The 16306-nt window shown below is 41.0% G+C and overlaps 1 protein-coding gene and 1 long non-coding RNA gene across 7 annotated transcripts in view; one reads left to right on the top strand and one right to left on the bottom strand.

The window, feature by feature from the left end:
• Positions 1 to 16132, top strand: part of LOC122084238 — a 33892-nt gene extending 17760 nt beyond the window's left edge. For 3 of the 6 annotated variants that reach the window (XR_006141849.1, XR_006141854.1, XR_006141851.1), the window contains one exon: positions 13458 to 14519. This is a non-coding gene — a long non-coding RNA (uncharacterized LOC122084238). Of the gene's footprint in view, positions 1 to 10030; positions 12466 to 13457; positions 14520 to 15538 lie in introns of those variants that run through there. The other 3 variants (XR_006141853.1, XR_006141852.1, XR_006141850.1) reach the window with 2 other exon arrangements.
• LOC122084237 (formamidase-like) lies at positions 11224 to 15518 on the bottom strand. Its single transcript, XM_042652325.1, has 7 exons — positions 14827 to 15518; positions 13899 to 14136; positions 13509 to 13699; positions 12955 to 13190; positions 12256 to 12499; positions 12053 to 12160; positions 11224 to 11424 (listed from the first exon to the last, which is right to left on the bottom strand). Exons 1-7 carry the CDS (start codon positions 15040 to 15042, stop codon positions 11302 to 11304), a joined length of 1356 nt encoding a protein of 451 aa, XP_042508259.1. The 5' UTR covers positions 15043 to 15518; the 3' UTR covers positions 11224 to 11301.
• Positions 16133 to 16306: the final 174 nt, after the last annotated feature.

The raw sequence follows: 16306 nt of genomic DNA, 5'->3' as shown, positions 1-16306 counted from the left end.
GGATCTGTCGCCCTGGTATCCAAAGGCACCTCCTCCAAAACCTCCTCCTCTCTGATCTCCTCCTGGTGGGGGAAGTGACTCCCGTCATCTCTGGTACACTCATCCTCATCCATGGGCACCCTCTCCTCCTGCTCCACATCCTCCTCCTCCTACTCAGTTGCCTGAGGCTCTAACATCAAGGCACGCAGGTTCATCTGCCTCAAATTCCTAGCAGAGAACTTGTCCCTCGGGACCGAACCCTCCTCAGAAAGGTCGACTGCAAAATGCTCGAAGACTCTAGTAAGGGCTCTGCCATATGGTAGGCTAGCATCCTCGGGATGTAAGGTATGATGCTGCATAGTTCTCAGCATGAAGTAGGGGAGGCATAGTCTAGGTACGCTGCCCTCAAGGGCAGATAGCAGACAAGCAGCTAGGTAGGTGGGCATGAAACCTACCTGATTCCGGTGACCACTCCTAGGAGCTAGGTTGAACTGCACTAGCCTAGTAAATACCCTACCCTCAGAAGAAAAGTTCAACTCGGATGCAGGCCTCATTGGTGAACCACTAATCGCCTCGTAGATGTGCTCCTGCATGTCCCGGCTCGGTAGTGGGCCTATACCTCTGGTCCTAGGAGGGCTGTAGTAGTGGATGCCCTCTGAGGAGATAACCTAAAATCTCTGCCAGTCTATCCGTAGTAAGGATGATCTCTACAGTCTACACCCTTCACCATACTGACTATGGCGAACTCCCCCTCCTTCTCCGTGGCCTCCAGGTTGCAATAGAACCTTCTCACCAAATCCTTGTAGCATGGCCGGTCAATGTTGAGAATGGACTCTCAACCCAGGGCAGAAAACCTCTCCAAGAGGTGAATGCGAGAAAAGTTCCCACTTTCACCTGTTTCTCCAATATCACCGGTAATAAACGGAAGGTACTCCATAATGATGTAGCTCTCGCACTGTAGAAGACCATCTCATCATAGTCGGATGAGTCCTCCCATTCCCTAGATGGTGATGGGGCTGAAGAACTAGACCCCACCTCTCTCCTCCTGGCCTTGGAAGTCTTTCTCTTCCTTGATGGCTCTACGGATTCCTTGCCTCTTCTTAGTGGCATCCTGAAATTTCAAATAAGAGAGAAGTACATGAAGTAAAATAAGAAGTCAAAGTATAAGGAGTATCAAGTCGAGACGGATAGTAGATATGAAATCAAAGAGATGAATAGAAGGAGTTGTAACAACATATGGCAGAATTTTTTTTAGGAAATGTGATCTAAGCTGATATCTTTTAAATCATTAAACCCGGATACCTAAACCGGCTAAGTGAAAATACATGGATATGAAGGATTATGGTGATTTCCATCACCAAGCAAACACAGGAGATGCAAAGTGATGAATGAGATAATGCATGTGTGGATTGAGGTATACAATGACCCGAGTGAGATGTGGTCTTAATGCGTGAACAGTCCAAGAGTATATACAATGAATAGATCATTTCAAGAGAACAGGAGATACCATACTAGATTAAACAAGAGATAGCATATCCCTATTTGGGTTTAAAATAAGAAATTGAAGGATCCCAAATAAGTATACCAACCAAGTAGAGAAATTCAAATTTTGGGAATCTAGCCAAATGGAAGGTTTACATTCAAAGGAAGCAACTAAGGATGATTCCAATTTGCTTGAAGACTCATGATTTAAATGTAAACAAAGAGTTCAAGATATGGCTAGGTATAATTTTCCTAATGTTGTTGCCCTCTTTGTTTGGGCAAATTATATAAGGAATTTAGGACTATCATACCATCCAAATTTGGGGTAAATTGTAAAGGAATAGTTATTGAACACAAGAGAAGCCTGACATTGCAATGAAAGCAAGGAAAACTCATAATGTGGATGCTAAAGTAACACATAGAAGAGAAAGGCACAACAAACCCCTAAAATCGCTGTTTAGGGCATAAAAAGGGAGAAAATCTCTCCAATGTTCCATTCCATGGATCAAACTGCTTGGAAACTTAAGTCTAAGCCCTACAATAGCATATGAATTCCATGGATAGAATCAAAGGAAAAACCAAAGCCCCAACCCCATTGGCGATTTTTCCATATAAAAGAGAGAAAACCCAGAAATTTTGAGAAATAAAGGGTTAGAATCTTACCTTGAAGATGGAGTGATAGAGGAGGCAAACTCGAGCGGATTGTTGCATCGATTCTGTGATACGAGTCGTAAGGAATCGCCCAAAGTCGCCTGAGTTCGAGTGAGAAGGAAAGAAGAGAAAATGGGCGGGAAAACAGGGTTTAAAACCCCTTAAATGGAGGCCTCGGGTAACTCCGGCGGGCTAAAACCGGCGGGGTTCAGCCAGCCAAGCCCGTCGGTCTTTAGCCCGCCGATTTTGGCAAAAGGGGCCTGACTCCACTGGTGGGTCCTACATGGCCTGCATTGGTGGGTTTAATGGTCATTTTAGAAAAATTATAAGTTTATATGGGAGATTTGGGCCGATACGTATAATGAAATACAAATTTGGAGTTAAATTGTTATGTGCATGTTTCTTCGATTGTTTTGGGAGGGAAATACATGAAGTTGTGAGCTAAGCTTCGAACTATTGTGTAATGAGTGGTAATACTAACATATACGAAATTTTTATACAAATCAGGTACACTAGCGATGGTACGCACTAAATCCGAGGGTGTCGCACAGAGTGCACCTCAAGGTACTTGTCCTGTTGGTAGGCCACCAATCAATAGGAGGCCTCAACCTATGGGGCAAGCATCTAACCCACAACCTCAAGAGACAATTGATCAGAATGTGACTCATGAGGATCCACCAATGGCTACACTTCCTAATCCTCCACCGGTACTTACCTCTGGTGATGTTGAGAACTTGATTCAACAATCGAATCAGAATCTTCATCAGTAGATTCTCCAACAACAGCAGGCATTTATGACTGCTATGTAACAACAGTGGTATGCTGCACTACCAGGTCATCCTCCTCGGGTAGATATTCCACAAGGTCCAACTGGAGGGCCTGGTGTTGGGGCACAAGTTGGAGGTACACCACCTGGCATCAACCCTCAGAATTAAGTTGGAGGTACACCACCCATACTACCTCAGGGTACACCTCCATATATTATGCCACCTTCTTACCCATACCATCCGGCGTATGCACCATATTTTCAATCGATGGGCCATACCACAAGAGTGGTGGAGTCATTCAAAAGGAACCTACCACCTACATTCACTAAGGTGGGTAGTGATCCTTTGGAGCTAGATCGATGGATCCAAGAGATTGAGAAGATATTTGAAGTGATTGAGTGCATTGATGCTCAAAGGATTATTTGTGCGGGGTTACAGTTTAAGAATGAGACCAACTCCTGGTGGCAAGCCTCAAAAGCCATATTGTTTGCTATACACCCGGAACCCACATGGGAACAATTCAAGGAGCTGTTCTTAGCAAACTACTACCCTCGTAGTTTTAGAGACCGTAAGGAAGCGGAGTTCTCGGCCTTGACTCAAGGAAGCAAGTCTGTCCTTGAGTATCAGCAACAGTTTGAGGCCCTATTCTACTTTGCACCCCCTCACATGAAATCAGCTGAAGAAAAGGGCAAGAAATTTCTGAAAGGATTAAAGGTATCCATTGGCACGATACTTGAGGCATTAGATCTCACCGACTATGCCTTGATTGTACAGAAGGCCAAAACCATGGAAGATAAGATGAAAGGTGAATCATGCTTTACACCTAGAGTATGGAAGAGAGCGAATCCTTACGCGGATTCGGGTGGGCCGAGTAAGAATTTCCATGGATCATACGGATTTGGTCCTTCATACAGGTAGCCCTACAGGCCATCGGGTTATCCTCCTCGACTCGCTAGTGGGTCTGGTACATCTTTTCGCCCAAATACCAGTACGGCGCCCACAACTACTAGGCCACCTCGCCCTCCACTTGCTACAGGTCAGGCTCAGAGAGCTCCTGCTTCGGTTCAAGCTTTATAGAACTGTTGTTTTAATTGCCATTCATATGGGCATTTTACTAAAGATTGCCGGGCCTGACCAGCCTTACCAGCCAATCAGCCTTCTGGGTATAGACCTGTTTTGACTCAAGGGAGTCAACCACAAGGAAGGATGTATGCTTTTTCAGTTGAGGAAGCTGAAGCTAGCACAGAAGTGGTAGCAGGTACGATTTAAATTGAGAATTGCCTTTTGGTAAATATTGATGACATGCTATATTTATGTGCATTGCTGTATCAGGTATACCGGCATATGTCTTGTTTGATTCAGGGGCTTCACATTCGTTTATATCAAAGAGATTTGCTGAGAAACTTGACATGGCACCTAAGATACTAGAGCATAAGATGATAATTAATACACCTACAAGCAAAATTTCACAGCTGAAGAAAGTATATGGGCCATACACCGTTGAGATCAGTGGGAAGCAGTTAGATGCCCAACTCATCAAGTTCAACATGCAAAACTTTGATGTTATACTCGGCATGGATTGGTTATCAGCACATCAAGCGAGCGTGATGTGTGCTGAGAAACAAATTAAGGTGATTGATAATGAAGGGAAGGAACTGATATACCAAGCGGATGTGATAAAGCGGGCTAAGAAGGTCCTCATCTTCGCTCTGCAAGCGGTAAAGTTTTTGAAAAATGGATGTCAGGGGTACCTCGCATTGGTGATTGATTTAGATGCAAAGGTCACACCTCTAAAGGAAGTAGAGGTAGTTAAAGAGTTCCCAGACGTCTTTCCAGATGATCTGACCCAACTACCACCTGACAGGGAGCTAGAATTTACTATAGATCTAATCCCTGGAGCTGCCCCAACGTCAAAGGCTCCATACAGAATGGCACTAGCAGAATTAAAAGAGCTGTAAGTACAGTTGCAAGATCTGCTGAAGAAGGGATTCATACGCCCAAGTGTATCACCTTAGGGTGCTTCAGTGTTGTTTGTTAAGAAGAAAGATGGAAGCTTGCGTATGTGCATTGATTATAGGGAATTAAACAAGTTAACCGTCAAGAACCGATATCCATTGCCACGCATTGATGATCCGTTTGATCAACTACAAGGTGCTAGGGTATTTTCAAAGATCGACCTCAAATCCTGGTATTATCAACTCAAGATAAAGAATAGTGATATACCAAAGACAACCTTTAGAACTCGGCATGGTCATTATGAGTTCTTAGTGTTGTCTTTCGGATTGACTAATGCATCGGCAGCTTTTATGAATTTGATGAACTGAGTGTTCCACAATGTCCTCGACAAGTGGTTCATTGTTTTCATTGATGATATCTTGATCTAATTGAAGTCAGAAGAAGACCACGAAAAACACTTGAGGATGGTACTACAGAGACTGAGAGAGCAATAGTTGTTTGCAAAATTTAGTAAGTGTGAATTTTAGCTCAAACAGGTTGGATTCCTAGGACACGTGGTGTCTAAAAACAGAATCAAAGTGGATCCAGATAAGGTGAAGGTCGTAGTAGACTGGGAGGTACCCAAGAGTGTGACAAAAATTAGAAGTTTCTTGGGTTTGACAGGTTACTATAGACGCTTCATCGAGAACTTTTCTCAGATTTCAGTACCAATGACCAAGTTAACTAGGAAGGGTATAAAGTTTGACTGGTAAAAGGAGTGTGAAGAAAGTTTTCAAGAGCTGAAGAAATGACTAGTGTCAGCACCAGTGTTGACTATTCCTGACGGCACAGATGGAATGACAGTGTATACTGATGCTTCCAAAGTCGGATTGGGCTGTGTACTTATGCAACACGGCAAGGTGGTAGCATATGCATCCAGATAGTTGAAGGACTATGAAAAGAACTACCCAACCCATGACTTGGAGTTAGCAACGGTCGTTTTTGCCTTAAAGATTTGGCGTCACTACTTGTACAGTCAAAAGTGCAAAATATACAGTGACCACAAAAGCCTTGAGTACTTTTTCACCCAAAAAGACTTGAATATGAGACAAAGGAGATGGCTTAAGCTTATGAAAGATTATGATTGTGATATTCAATATCACCCAGGGAAGGCCAATATAGTAGCTAATGCATTAAGCCGGAAGGCTCAAACTGTGTCACTTTCCTATCTAGCTGTTAGCCCAGAGCTCGTACAGGAGGCGACGTTAATGGATGAAATCCTCTTGTATGAGGGAGTGACCTTAGAATTAGAACACCAGGCAGAAGATGTTCAACAGTTGACTATGTCTTTGGCAGGTTTACAGGTACACTCATCCATCAGGGAAGAAATCATGATGAAACAACCTTTAAATCTTGAGTTGCAGTGGATCAGAGAGAAGATTCAAGAGCAAACAATGAGTGACCCTAGCTTTACATTAGCCGGTGATGGGGCATTGTTGTTTCGTGGCAGATTGTGTACCCTGCAACGAAGTAATACAAGACAAAATAGTAAAGGAAGCATACAGTTCTGAGTACTCTCTTCACCCTGGAAGTACCAAGATGTACAAAGACCTAAAACAACACTACTGGTGGCCAGCAATGAAGTCCACAATACCTTTGTATGTGTTGACTTGTCTTGCATGTCAGAAAGTCAAAGCTGAACGGCACCGACCTTTTGGCACTCTTCAACCGCTCCCAGTACCTGAATGGAAGTGGGATAAAATTACAATGGACTTCGTCACCTAACTACCACGTACACCTAAGGGAATGGATGCAATTTGGGTAGTGGTTGACAGACTTACTAAGACAACTCACTTTATTCCGATCAGGACCACTTACACTATGGATAAGCTGGCACAACTTTACATGGATAATGTTGTACACTTACATGGTGTACCAGTGAGCATTGTATCAGACAGAGACCCGAGGTTTACCTCCAGATTCTGGAAAAGTTTCCAGCAAGCCTTGGGATCACAATTGAATTTGAGTATGGCCTTCCATCTAGAGACAGAAGGATAGTCCGAGCGGACAATACAGATACTAGAAGACATGCTCCGAGCCTGTGCCATGGAAATGATCGGCAGTTGGGAGGAATCTATACCTCTTATGGAGTTTTCTTACAACAACAGCTACCAAACTACAATTAGGATGGCTCCATATGAAGCATCGTATGGTAGGAAGTGCAGAACTTCTCTATACTGGAACGAAGTAGGTGAATGTCGAATGCTTGGACCAGAAATGATTCAGATGACATGTGATAAAGTCGATGTCATTAGAGAAAGAATTAAAGTAGCCCAATCACGTCAAAAGAGCTATGTGGATAGCCGTAGGGAGGAAATGGAATTCCAAAAGGGAGAGAAAGTGTTACTCAAAATATCTCCTACCAAAGGCTTGCGCAGATTTCACAAGAAAGGCAAGTTAAATCCAAGATATATTGGGCCATTTGAGATTTTGAAGCGACTTGGAACAGTAGCATACATGTTGGCATTACCACCTTCCCTCAGTAGTGTTCACAATGTCTTCCATGTATCCATGTTGAAGCAGTACGTTCATGATCCATCCCACGTACTACCTGTGGAACTGGAATACTTAGAAGCTGATATGACATATAAAGATCATCTGGCTGAGATCTTAGATCGAAAGGTGAAAACTCTCCGTAACCGCTCTATCGCTTTTGTGAAGATTCGGTGGGCCAAGTACCCGATCGAAGAGGCATCTTGGGAGAAAGAGGATGATATTCAAACCTTGTATCCTCATCTTTTAGGACAACCAGGTACTATAATTTCGGGGATGAAATTTTCAAAAAGGGGGGGTAATGTGATACCCTACTTTCTAAACCCAGTCTAATTAACCGTATTGACTTGGTTTGATCATATAGGGGCTGAACCGAAGAGAACCAACATAGGTATCATATGGAAGATGGTAGCAAGGGTGACTTTGAATTCGGGTTGGCCAGACACGACCGAGCGGGTACCAAGTGTAATATGTGCACCCAAGCCTTGCATTTACACGCACCACGAGGCCATGTACAAAAGGTAAAGATATGTACTAGAATTTGTGAGTGCCAACGTAATCTAATATTATGTGGGAGTTTGTTCATATTGAAGCCCACCCTAGATTTACTCACTTGAGATATATCCACCTGAGATATACCCACCTGAGATTTAGAAGATATTTTGGGGGCCCAGGTATAAAAGGGGGGAGACATTAATTGTCTTTTCCCTCATTAATGTTAGTTGGTCGGTGGGAGAGTAAAGAAGAGAGAGAAAGAAGAAGAAAGGAAAAGAGGAAGAAGAAGAAAGAAGAAGAAGGGGAAGTTGACCATAAAGCCTCACCGGAGCTGGGTCTTGGTATTTTGAGCCCGGATTTATGATCAACTCGCCGAGATCTTCGATTTGAGGTAGGTATTGCACACATTCTAAGGATTTTTAGGAAAACCCCATCCTTAACCCTCTTTTTAATTTATGGGAAAGAACTCACTTGAATCTTGCTAATCCTACTTGGATAATCAAATCTAAGGTCTAATGGAATGTGTGTATAATGATTTTGAAGGATTTGAAAGGAGTGTTGGTGAAGATCTAGAGTATTTGGAGGTTCTTGAGCAAAAGAAGTGAAATTTGGGGTTTCATTGGTGTTTTTGAAGAAGAGGTAAGAATCTTCCTTTTCTTTTGATTTGATCTTAGATCTAGGTTGAGGGTATGTGATTGGACCTTAGACAAGTGATTTGAGTCGCCGGATCGTCCCCAAACAAGTTCCCTGAGCTAAAGGAAAGTCGGGAATGATGTTGGAAAAATTTCGTTCAAAGACTGGGGGGTATTTTTATCCTACCTGTCTTTTGGTTTTAGCCCACCTGATTTTCCAGAACTCAGATTCTAGGCTTTGGAGTAACCGGCGGGCTGAAATCGACGGGCTACATAGCCCATCGGTCTTCTAGTTTTAACTCACCTGAGTTCCCAGAACTCAATTTTTAGACTCTGGAGTAACCGGTGGGCTGAAATCGGCAGGCTACATAGCCCACCGGTCTTCTGGTTTTAGCCCACCTGAGTTCCCAGAACTCAGTTTCTAGGCTCTGGAGTAACCGGCGGGCTATGGTCTTTGGCTCTAGCCCACCTGTCTTTCCAGAATTCCCAGAATTGGTCAAAATTTGATGGGTAACCCCCATTTATGATTCTAAACCCATTTTAGTGTTCAAACATGATGATTTTGACCCTAAAATAGTGAAATGATAAACCTTTATGTTTATGATAGGTTACACTCAATATACATGTACCCACACATCGGATCTTTTTCGTACAGGGTATAAGCACCGAGTACACATGCAAGTAAGTGGGGAGTGGACTCTGATTTAAATTCAAAATGTTATGCATCATTTAACATGTGTTAGTTTATACATGTCATCATATTACTTATGTGTAGACTAGACATCACATATGCCACATCACGCATTGTATGTGCATTTACATAACATGTTATGCTTTGCTTTATGATAAATATCCTTTATGTCTTGATATATGTGATGGAAGAATTTCATTTGGACATGACTTATATGCTAAGATTAGATGCCGTAGTTGGCTTAGAAACGAGTGTATGGTGGCACGTGGTATGAGAAGCGGTGCCATCGTGTAATCGTACTATACTCATGTAGAGGTATGTGGCTAGGATGTGATTTAATTTACCCTTGTGCTACAACCCTTCCCAATAGGGGTTTACGTGTTGGGGGATCATTAGGGGAAAGCATCGGGTTGTGGTTGTCAAACTCCTGCAGCGGTTAGAACTATGCACGGTTGATCACTAGGATAGTCGGTAACCCCAGTGATATATTCAGAGGGCCGATCGTACTGCTTTTATTTTGAGTGGAGTCGCCCATTTACTTTCTGTCATTTAAATTTGCCAGGAGTCGGCTTGCATTTTAAATTCTGGTACCAACGGTGGGCTTTCTCCGATAACCCTATGGGTGTATCGTGGGATGGGGTTCGCGGCTCGTACCTAGGGCATATGTGCACTATGGTTGTGAGTAGCACAAAACCTATGACCTAGTAATGTTGTTAGGCTAATAGGGTTAAAATGAATTGCATATAGGCGCATGTGTTGTGACTGTTTGTGTGGTTTTCCTTGTGTAGTATTCCTTTCCACTTACTGGGCTAGTGAACTCATCCCACGTGCACAACTCTTTTTAGGTGATTTTGCAAGTTACCCGCCTAGTGATCAAGAGCCGGGCCCCACTGTGGAGTTTGCCTCTGAGGATTGGTGGGTCCCTGACAAGTTCGAGCACAGTGCCGATTGCACGTGCGAGGATTGTGTTGCATGACAACTGTGACTCCCGAGTTCTTTTGATTCTTTTTTATGTACTCCCTTTTGTTACTTGATGCTTAAATTGTCGTATTTTTGTATATATATATATCATGCCTTCGGGCCCAACTGTATATAACTTTTATAACTGAATTTGGGTATCAAGTATTTGGGAAACGATTACAGGTATTATTATGAACAGGTCTTCCACTGAAAATACAGATCTTATCTTCGTTTAGTAGATTTATGCTGTATTGCAGTCACTGCATTGTTGATTCTGGTAGGTTTGTGAGTTAACCGGTGTTAACTCGATCATCGGCTCGGTTTTGTGCGAGCGGGGTGTGACACATAGTATATGAAGTTTTACACATGCTTCGGGGGGTGGCTGTTTCCCAGCTTGAACTCGGGACCACTATGCAACAAAATTTTCATTGATGAAAACAAATGCCAATTTTGAATCAAGCCATCCAGCCCCTCCTACACGGATATTTGTAGTTAAATGTCTGGAAGCCTTGAAGACTTTTCAGTTGTTCTGCAATTTAGATTAGACTCAAATGTATCTTAATCATCAAGTACTGATGAACCCCAACAGAAAACATGTTGGATCCATATGAAAGAATATATTCAGGTGCTTCTGTTTCCTCAAGGAAATGTAATTAATAATTTTTTGGCATGGTGTGTAAATTTGCTGATTCGTTGGGGTCTCTATGTTTGGAAAACTTGCTGAGTTCATCATGTTTCTGAAATATATTTGTTTTGAGGATAAAAGCAAGTTGCACTAAATGCACACAATTAAATGACCTGGAGTGGATGATGGCCTTCAAGGCATGTGAATCACTGTACGATGTGGAACTAATTTTTTTCTTCAGAAATAGACCACTGAGCATTCATAAATGAAGCAAAGGAAAAGTATAGGGTTCTGTTCAGCTCTCCACATTCATCAATCTTAGTATCAGAAATCTCAACATTAAACAGCTTATAATATTTTATTTAATTACCAATAGTGCATGATTGCATTTATGTGGCACAATTATGGATTTTGCTAGCTCTTAATTTTAGCTAAAGATGCTGCAAATGCTCTTTTATGAACATAGATTCTGCATGAAATATGCGGTCAAGTATCAAGGCTTCTTGTAGCTCTTGTTTCCTCCAATAGTGACTAAGCTGAGGCACTGGGATTCTTTGTGGTGGGCAATTTTCCATCATAAGTGCACTTCATGACATCTGGTGTCCTCACCACGCGGGGTCCCACTGGAACTTTTCTAGGTTTGGGTCTAATATCCTGCACACAAAGACATACTTTCAATTCTAAAGAGGTGAAAGTGCATAAAACATCCTTATATAACTATTCACAAATTACAAGAGATATGATATATATTATGCCAATGGAAACCTGACTTCATATGTTCTAGGAACTGTATAAAAAACAATATCTTAGTCTTTGACATGAGGATTGTGCTTCAACTTCCATACAATGAACAGATGGTGTACATGCATGCTGGAGGTATCTACTTGATCTTCTTTGTTAGTTCTAGATGATGCCGATTGAATGATCATAAAGGAGGGAAGAATTCCCTCAAACTTGGTTTTCCAATAATTACTGAGAAAGAAAATTGTAGAAAGATCCCAGACTAAAAATAACAGAGATGCTAGAGCCACAATTCTGTTTGAAGAACCTAGGAGTGACAATTGTTTCTTCTTGAAATTATATTTCCAGAGAAGTCACCTAAGTCATGTAGCGAGGATAACTATAATATATCTAGGGAGGAAAGCTGCGATTTAGCCATTAACATTGTGACGATTTGGGAGGGTATAGAAGAAGAGCCAGTGAAGAAAACTGCAAATTGACAATATCCTGTCATTGATGTTAATGTATCTAGAAAATTTGTAAAGTGGAAGAATTTAGCTACCTGGTCAAATATAGCTGTTGGAATTGCAAGAGTTACACAAGCATTGGGAGAATCAACTATTCCTGAAATTCTTCCTTCGCAGGGGCAGGCTGACAGCAAAAGATAGACCTGATAGACAGCATTTTATATCCAAGATTAGTACAGTAATAATTTCTAATTTTCCATCTCTCTCTCTCTCTCTCTTTGTGGAGCAGAACTTAGACCTGTTCTCTAGTATATCCAAATTTGGAGATGTAGTCAATGGCATTGAGCACTGCACGCTTGAATGCAATACTTGCGTCGAGGTAATGTTGCTTCCCAGTCTCGTCTACACTGACACCCTCAAATACCAACCATTCTGAGAACCTTGGTTCAATTGGACCAATCTCAAAGATTGGGTTTACATGAAGCGGAGTTGGACCCATTGGTGTCAGGTACTCTTTCATTCCACCCCTTATGATTTCACACCTGATAACAGGGAATTTCATCCTTGATTAGCTACGAAAACAGAAAGGGAATAAAATGATATTTTTTTTTTATTGGACAAACTATAACTACATTAACCAAATTTTGGTGAATTATGTTGGACAAATTCCTGGGAGGGAGAATATATGTGTGGAATGAATCTAAAAGAACTAGAAGCAGCCATTAACCTATATGGTCTAACAGATTCAATTTGCGGCATCACTTATCAAAAACTTGTGAAATGAAGAAACATGGTACTTTTTGCTCTATTGTTGATATTTTGAGGCAAATTTGCAGGAGTGCCAATGCAAATGATTTTGTATTTTTGTAAACTTGAGATTGGAGGATGTCATAGGTTGAAATTCCATGTCATGGTAGTATGTTAGATGCTTCATTTAAGACCCACAAAAATTGTCCACATTAATACAGAAATATGAGTAATAAGTTAAGAAAATTACTTGAGCTCTAGGAATCCATTCATCTCTATTGCTCCACAGAATGAGACTTCACCATCACCCTGGGAGAAGTGCATGTCACCTGTGCTAAAATTTGCTCCTTCTACAAATACTGGAAGGTATATTTTTGAACCTGTGCTGAGATTCTTGATGTCGCAGTTTCCTCCATTTTCTCTTCCAGGGATTGTCCTTGCAGCCTCCTTTGAAATTCTTTCCCATTCAGGTGTTCCCGGTTCGATCTGCAGGGTTCTTCTAACCATCAGATTGTTCTTGTTTTCCCATATGATATTAGTGGATCCACATTCTAATGGAATTTAGACATTTCTAACTTAATATTTTTTCATGGTGTCTAAGCTTTACATGAAATGTTGGAGAATACATTTAGTAATGGCCACTAGACCACTAACCGTTTTATGGTTGAGATTGAACATTTTCACAATGAAGAAAAACAGGAAATAATTATGAGGAAATAACTACACAAGTATTAATAAATGTTTTTCTTGCAGACCAAACAGCTTGCGCCATGAGCATTTGCAGTGATACCAAATGAATCATACCTTTCCAAGAAGACAGCCATCTGGTGTTGGCAGGCATGCGAATGGTCGTTGGTGCAGATGCTTAGACAATGTCAAAGACTTGTGGCCTTTTTCTGCAAGTTCTCCTTCCCTTTCATTCCATATGTGTAGGAGCTCCATTGATGGTGCGGTCCCAATAATTCCAGGGTGAGTTATACCAGGAAATCGCACACCTGCCAAGAGGAGATAAAATGCAGGTTATCATAATATTTGGCACATACTAGTAGTTTCTTCAGTTACTTTCTTCTAGTTTAACTTGTTCAGGAAACACATTGGGGTTTTTATTTTTTATTCGATTGTTTCTTTTTTCATTTTTTTAAGAGTCCCCCAGGATGTTTGAGGTAAATGCAAATAAAAAGGTAGAGAATTTACCTGGTATCTGAGGGGAGTGAGCATATATCCCTTCAAAATACCAAATAGCTTTGGTTGCAGCGGGGAAATGATCAGTCAGAAAACTACCACCATGTTCTCTGTCAAGTGATCCTGTATAACCCCATTCAGATCCAGGAAGAGGACCCAAGTTCAAGATTTCAACTGCCAGAAGATCGCCTGGTTTAGCTGCCACGCCGTTTTTGTCTAATACTCGAAAGGGTCCGCTGAGGTAGTGCCCCTATGCCAGTTTTGAAATGGACCATGATTACTAAGATGCTCAATGTGGCATGTAGAAGCAAGGGGATGAAAAGTAATAAAAGTGATGTAAGATATGAGCAAGCCAAAAATGTTCTTTGATATATATATATTTTCATAAAATATCTGCATTGGTTATAGTTTAAGTTGAGTTTAAAGGTTGCAAGAACATCATAGTTTGGTCTAAGAACTTCAAATTGTGGTCTGTAAAGATGAGCAAGTGCGATAACTAATATGATTGACCTGTGGAATTCCTTTTTTATCAGTTGGGAAATGGCAAGACTTATTCTTAGCCACTAAGAAGATTCCCCTGGTAGAAACCCTGTTGTTGTGATTGACATTTATGGGTTTTTTTTTGGTGTAACACATTTATGGTATTTATATAACTCTAGATGAAGCTTGTACAAGCTGAAGCTCAGAGGCACACCCTGTCATACTTGTTTGAATAGCCTTCACAGATACATATGCCTACAGAGTACAGATTAAAACTATAAGAACTTGGGTGAGGTGTAACTCTGGAAAAGACCTAGTTTTCCATCATCTGAGTTTTCATTCAAATGCTTTATTTTCTAAATTCTAACAAGCTCAAGCTATGGCCAACTTCGTCAGTATGTTGGTCTGACAAAAATTGTATATTAAAAAAAAAAAAAAAAAAAAAAAAATTGTTTCTTACTTCAGAGAGATTTATGGTTTTTAAATCAAGTGCAGTGTCATTGTCTCCAATGGCTCCTCCAATCCAGTCCATCATCTCAACTCTAAACACCTCACCTTCTGTAATCTCTGCAACAGGGGGTATGTCTGGGTGAAGACGGTTGTGAAGAGGTACCTTCTGCTCAGATGGCTTCTTCGTCAGGTCGATGGGAACTACTAGTCTGGTAGTAGGAGCCATTACTGAACCAGTGTTGAGGATGGGGAGTTGAGATATCTGTTAAGGGTCTTATAGACAACTAATCAAACCAATGCTTATATAGTAGATGATAAAGTGGGATTTGCATTATTTTTATCCATTGGTGCCCATCAACTTTCATTGAAAGGACAGTGTCTCTTGACATTTTTCATGGCCACCATTAACCTTCGCATATTAATCCTTAAAAACTCAGTTTCAAATTAATTTCCAACAGGGCATGCTGCATGCAATCCTGTAAACCAGAATACAGGAGTGACTATTTCTGATCTGATCACCAATCCATCCAGAGCCATGCAGCTTCATTATGAGTTTCATGCCTTTCTAACACAGTTAATTAATAATACAGCTACCTATGGATGAAACTTTTGGATCATTAGCTTAGTTCATGGATTATATATTTTTTCCTCAGTATCTAAATGATCAGTTAACTGAATTATATATTTTCTCTTTCTAATCTTATTTTGTCTTTTTTTGCTAGGGAAGATATTTCCTGATGCTTTTCAACCATGCAGTAGCACCAGAAGCTTACCTGGTTCAGGTAGGAAGCCAGCAGAATTTGTATCCTTGAAGGTATAAGTGAAGCAATTTCAGCCCATTAGGTTTGACACTCTGCCTGGTTCAATGAGAGACCCAGTCTCAAATGAGGTTGTTTATTGCCTTGGTATGATTGGTGCTGGTTTGATTTCAAGACTGAAAATCACCCATTGACATACCTCAGCCACTTCTTGATATTGAATTTTCAGATTTGACTTCTGGGTACTAACTGAGTGATGAATGAAGGATGAGAGTACCTCTGTGATATATGATATTCTATGCTGGGAGTGTCTTACTCCATCTCAGTCCATCCCTTTCATGTCTAGTGGTAGAGTCAAGTCCATGTTTTTCTGAAGTCATATATGATCACTTACTATGACTTTTTCCATATTTGAGGATGTGGAAACTTCAGCTCTGAGTCCACTTGCTAGGATACTGGGTGCCCACTAAGATTCTCCTATCATATACCATTATACCATCTATTAAAGAAAGATATGGATGATGATTTTTGGGATAATCTCAATCATATTCTGCAGTATCCGTAGTATCTCGAGTGGATTCTCTATTCCTTTATATATATATTATTATTATTTTTTTGGGTGGGTGGGTTATTTTTTTTTTTTGCTAGCATGGTGTGTTTAAAACAACAACAATAACAACTCAGGGCATTTCCCAACCTATTTAAAACGGGAATGGTAAAAAAACCTTTATT

This window comes from Macadamia integrifolia, chromosome 7 (genome assembly GCF_013358625.1).
Source record: "Macadamia integrifolia cultivar HAES 741 chromosome 7, SCU_Mint_v3, whole genome shotgun sequence".
Lineage (NCBI taxonomy): Eukaryota > Viridiplantae > Streptophyta > Magnoliopsida > Proteales > Proteaceae > Macadamia > Macadamia integrifolia.
The sequence above is the reverse complement of the archived record's forward strand: the minus strand, read 5'-3'. Positions and strand labels throughout refer to the sequence as shown.